General features: G+C 35.1%; 1 protein-coding gene across 1 annotated transcript in view; it reads right to left on the bottom strand.

Annotated features, from left to right (window-relative positions):
- Positions 1-308: 308 nt before the first annotated feature.
- The window catches only part of DHX15 (DEAH-box helicase 15), a 54,453-nt gene continuing 48,761 nt past the window's right edge, over positions 309-6,000 (bottom strand). The window contains exons 12-14 of the mRNA XM_037155507.2: positions 4,441-4,631; positions 2,042-2,211; positions 309-874 (exon numbers count right to left, since the gene is read on the bottom strand). Coding sequence (XP_037011402.2) covers positions 757-874; positions 2,042-2,211; positions 4,441-4,631 — 479 coding nt within the window. The 3' untranslated portion in view covers positions 309-756. The remainder of the gene's footprint in view (positions 875-2,041; positions 2,212-4,440; positions 4,632-6,000) is intronic.

The raw sequence follows: 6,000 nt of genomic DNA, 5'->3' as shown, positions 1-6,000 counted from the left end.
TAACAGCCTTATGAAATAACTTTAGGATGAAGCTCTACTTTCATTAGTCTGTTTTTGGGACCCAATTTTGAATCAAAACTACACACTTTATCCCATTAGATCATTCTGATTAACCTAACAAAGTGCTAAGCTAGGTTTTTTAAAATACGGTTTTGATGACTACTTTATCTAAGGAGCAGTTCTGTAGGAAGATACTAAATATGTAATCAGAGTATACTTACAATTAAAAAACAAAAAAGCCCCATAGCTGGGAAGAGAAGACAACTTAAAGAAACTAGAACGAAGATATCAAAGTGCTTTGGCCAAAATTAGTATAAATAGACTTTATTGAAGTCAGTGCCTCTGTACTGAGACAGAAGATTGTGTCTACATAAGCACAAGTTGTAACATTTCACAACTTCTAAAAGGAATGTCAACAATTACAACGATCATGCATACCATGGTCGATAATCACATTTTAGAAGCATCTTCAACCATTTCTAAAGAAATGCTTAAACATTGTTATATATAGAACTACTTTCAATAAACTGCAAAACATTGATCGACTTTTCCAGTATGAGCTACAGTGTCAACACAAAAGGGAGGCATAAATGTTTAATTTATGAAATCAGAATGGAATATTTACTGTAAAGAAAAATTAAAAAGCTTTCAAATAAAGGCCATTATTGAACCAACGTGAAGAGCACAACTTGAACTTTTCAGTTCGTTCATCTTTTAAAGCTGTCCTCTGAATAACTTCAGTTCTAAGCATTGAATTCAGTACTGTGAATATTCCTTGGATTGAAGTTTGGCAATGATGCGGTCCAACTGTCTCTTTGCTTCACACTGTGGGAAATTGCTCATGTCATAATATTGAGGGGCAATTTTCACCAACCTGTCCAGGAGGGAAAAAATTACCAAATTAACGTTTAATTAAAGTTCTGGAGTTGCTAATAAGATAGGCATTACTCATTAAACTGATTGGCTAAGGCAAACCTACAAATCCAAATCAACATTAAAATTACAAATGCCTAACCCTTGTAAACACCACTTTTAGCATGTGTAACTGTAATAAGCTGTAAATTTTCTGACGTTGGACTTTCCATAAACTTAAACTCAAAAATGTATAAAACCCTTTATTTCCATTAATATAAAGTTATTAACATAGTTTTTCATTTACTCTAGAACATCATTTTGACCAATCTTTCCAAGGTTATATAGTAATACAGGTTATATATAAGAAACATCTTGGTATTCAAATGATTGGATCTTCTCATTTTAAAGTTTAATAACTATAACTCTATACCCTAAAGCATACACTTGACCGAAACCTTTTAAATGTTTAGCCATACAATTTTTTCTCAACAAAGCATGTAAGATAAAATGGTAATGTCCTATATGATTTGTGTCAAAAGTCATAAATCAGTGTAGGAGAGAAGCCTCACAATATACAGCAAGTGACATCAACTAAATAAGTGCTTTCAGCCCCACCATTCTCGGTTGATGCTACCCATCCTAAGTTACTGAATGGATTCTGGGTGGGGAGGGCACCACACACAAAGGGTTGGGGAAGAGCTAATTTTGCTTAAAATAACAACCAGTTCTGATTACATTTTGTAAAATCAAATATGCTAAGATACAAAGACAGGCATAATTTTTATGCTTGTTTAGCTCCCAAAGCACCAACATATAAATAATAAATAGCTGAGAGCCAATTATAATGGAACAGACAGAATATAAAGACTGACTTCTGAAACCAGGGAATTTGAGTTACTCACATCAGCAAGAGAATGACTCCAACACTCTCAATGCTAGTCAATTGTAGCTTTATATATTTGGTCCCAAATCCTGTCCATGCTCACACCAACAATCCCACTGTCCTCTTGGCAAAGCAAAGATGGTAAGAAATTATACCACCAGGTCAGAGCCCCGTAAGTTCACATGGAAGTATATAGAATACCAAGTTCCTTCATGAGGGAAAGGAAGAATGCCTATCCTATAACAAAGATTCCATTCTGAGCAAAATTCTAACAAAGACTGATGAACGAAAGGTGTTGCTTACCATTCTGGCTTGATATCTGTACACGTCCGAATGTAATTCTTTGTTGTAAGAACAAACTCATTATAAAGCACCCATTCAGGCTTGTGGTCAAGAACAGTTGAGGGATGCAACTGAACCACCTGGTTATCTTTCACAGTTAAGTAATGCCCTGTTCGTTCTAAATGTGCCACCTGAAACCAAAACCAAGTTAAGTTAATACAATGCTTCTGATGCGCTAGTTACAAAAGAGAAGTGGTGTAATGCTACCCCCATCTATAATTAGGACCACATAGGCCCCGCCTTTTGCTTTGTAGTCTATGGCTATACTTACTTATCACTGCCTGGTAAGCAGCAGGGATGAGTCAAGTATTGCAGGCCAATTCCAACTCACTACCTGTGCTTGTGAGGCTTGTCAGACAAGAATGGTTTACACATCTTTAAATGACTGGGGGAGAGGGTAATAAAAAAAATTTGGTACTACATAAAAATCACATAAAGTTCAAATCTCAGTGTCCCTAAGTAACATTTTATTGGGCCACACATTTGTCCAAGGTTGCTTTTGCACTAAACAGGCAGGCAGCGTTGAGCAGTTTCAACAAGGACCCAACGGGCCCACAAAGCCTGATATACAGGTAAATACTATCTGGTCCTTTCCCTGCCTTAGACTATTTCAGTGGGCTCTTTAACGCCAGGTGACAACTATGAAATAGATGAACAATTACTAGAAGATTCATATTTAAGACAGAAAAATAAAGAATAATCTATAAGGCATAAAGTACCTAAAAGGTACATGTGCATCTTGTCTGTATTTCTTTATCTATAACCAACCACACTGACAGCTCTCATCTAATATTTTAATTAACAAATGCTAAAACAGATAACCACACACCCTTTCTAATACTCTAGTAACATAAAGAGTATACATAAATATCCCTGGCTGGTGTGGCTTAGTGGCTTGTGTGCCAGCCTGCAAACCCCAAGGTGGCTGGTTTAACTGTGGTCAGGACACATGTCTGGGTCACAGGGCAGATCCCTGGTTAGGGTGGTATGAGAAGCAACCAATAAATTTTTCTCTCACACATTGATGTTTCTCTCCCGTTTTATCCACCCCCTCTCTAAAAATAATAAGAAACCTTTTTCAAAAAGTGTGTGTAAATAATAAAAATGATTAACAATTACTGATAATAAAAATGAACTCAATTTCAACCAAATATTTAGTAAGCAACTACTAAGTGTTGGGCACTATCATCCATGCCCATTTTCTAACAAACTTAAACCTTGAAGAATTTGAAATCCATAATTATTGATTATGGTTTTGTTCATCTTCGTTGTACTATAAAAGCAAATTTAAGAACATTAAAAAAAAAAAAAACCTACTGTACCCTAGTACATAAGAATATAGTCAGGAATCTGGAGAACTTTCCTACTTTACTATTTACCTAGTTCTAATAAGCATAAGATCTTGTAATAAAATGGTGCAATAAACATTCTTTATTACTTTGAGTACAAATAAAACAAGGCACCAATCTGTCAACTTTTGTTTTGACTCTGCATTTAGGTCCATTCTATTTATTGAGCTCATAATAGTCTTAAGGCCAGCCACATCTTGCTAAACGTACATAAAAAAGAGAATGAACAAACAAGCAAGATATGGAAGGATGATTAAAATCAAACCCACACCAAGTAATAAGCTGATTTTTCATTTTTATCACCAGAAAATTTGAGTTTCTTAAAACAATTTTAAATCCCTTTAAAGTTCACCTCAATCCCTATAGCCTCCAATATAACATTTATAAGTAAAACATTTAAAATTATTTTTCATCTTTATTTTTTTAGCTCAAAAGACATTTTTGGCCTTTATAAAACTCAACTTACTTATAAATACCAATGACCCCTATAGAAAACTGTGAATGACATAGAGCTGAATATTTGAATTTTGGGGTGATGAGGTTCTACATGGAGGATTCACCTACAAAAAAAAAAAAAGACTACTTCCTTTTAGTAAGTAGTCTGTTACGATTTTCTGTCTCTAATAATAAAGATCTAGATTCAAGGAAACACTAATCCATTTACCAAAAGAGTTAAAATTTATATTGAAGAAATAGCTACTAATCACACCCAAAATGGCCAACATATTCGTTTGTTGGCCATAAAAAACACTCCATTAATAAGAAAGTAATCCTAAAGTTGATTTCTATCTAACTGAATTGGTAACTTGTCATTTAGGCACTTTGTTATTCATTAGACACACAAATGTCTTACTATATTAGTTCATTCAAGAATCTAGATACAATATTTAAGATCAACATTCATAGGCTTTATTAAACTGACTTTTATGTTTTAATGGATTCAAAGGGCTGTTATAGAAAACAAACAGTTTTACAGAATATTTATTATGTATTTCTGTGTTATCCACATACCTGCATAAAATACCCAGTAACCAAAGCTTTTCGTATATTAATATAATAGTCCCTGCTTGTAAAGTCAGTACTCCGACGAGGCAGATTAAATCTGTCCATAATTCGTGATAGCTGCTGGCGTACATTGTCTGCCGACATCAGAGACCTGTAGTTAATGAAGTTGTCATAACACCACTGAACCGATTCATGATCTACGAAGTTGGAGAAGGGGGGGAAAAAGGGGGACATGAATCATTCAAACAGGTGTTATCATCCAATTAAAAAGGAAAACTGTTATAAAGACTAAGCTAAATAATCCAGAAAAGGGATTTACCCAAATCATCCCACCAATAAATGAATCACAATGTTAAACAACTTTCCTAAAAATCTGTAGTGAGGATCAAAATAGAAAATAACACTAGGGTTTCTGGCCATCGGATGACAAAACAATGACTCTGAATAAACTATTTTTTATGACTTATTTTACCCATAAATATCCACCTGATTGTTTTCAATCGATGGTCCAAGGAGGGGCAGGTGGAAGAACTTTAGTACAATGCCATGTCTCTCATCTCCAAACAAAAGACATCCTTAGATCAGCAATTTTCAAACTTTCCCACCTCATGGCACACACAAACTATTTACTAAAATTCTGTGGCACAACAAACTACTTTTTTCTGACCTGACCAAAAAAATAAAATATGTGTAATTCATTCATACTTGGTGGCTACTGTGTTTGCTGTTACCATTTTTTACTTTGACCATCTAAGGGGAAAGAGGTCAGTGACCCTGACTAAATAGCCAAGTATTGCATGTTTTAAAAATTTACAGCACACAGGTTAAAAATCATTGCCTTAGCTTATCCAATTCAATTTAAAAGTTACAACTGTCACCCTGGCTGGTGTGGCTCAGTGGACTGAGAGCCGAACTTTGAACTAAAGGGTTTGCCAGTATGACTCCCAGTCAGGGCACATGCCAGGGTTGCGGGCCAGGACCCCACCCTGCAGGGTGGGGTCCAGGGTGCAAGACACGACCACCCATTGATATTCCTCTGCCTGTCTCCCCACCCTCTAAAAATGAAATAATAAAAAAGTAAAATAAAATAATAAAAGTTACAACAGTGCAACTGTTAAATGACTACTGTGTATTTTTCTTTAATTATGCCTGAGGTAGAGCAACCAAAACTTAGAAGTATTTCAAGTTTTACTGTTACCCATGTACATCTTAGTGGTAGACAAATCCAAGTGACAAATTTTACAAGGATGTGTTGAAACCCTACTCATATGTTTGAATAAAGCCTATATTTAAGAACTTCCAAATAACTTTACCACAGATACCGACTATCAAAGGAATTTCTCCATTGATAAATCCTTGACAAGCTTCCCACTAACCTAGTATTGCTACTCTAAGAGCTCAAACTGTAGCATAATGTAAAATTTACAGTAACATCTTTATGTACCAAAGACATATATATAAGGAGACCGTTTGAAAAATAAATCTAAGAGGGTCACTGTGAAATGGGGGGAAAAGCCTTGAAAATTGAAACTATGTTGATCCTCCTCCCGCTACTATGATATACAA

The sequence above is a fragment of the Artibeus jamaicensis genome, unplaced genomic scaffold (genome assembly GCF_021234435.1).
Source record: "Artibeus jamaicensis isolate MK-2021 breed Jamaican fruit bat unplaced genomic scaffold, CSHL_Jam_final contig_76, whole genome shotgun sequence".
In the NCBI taxonomy this organism is placed as follows: domain Eukaryota; kingdom Metazoa; phylum Chordata; class Mammalia; order Chiroptera; family Phyllostomidae; genus Artibeus; species Artibeus jamaicensis.
Note: the sequence above shows the minus strand (reverse complement) of the source record. Positions and strands in the feature narration are given on the sequence as shown.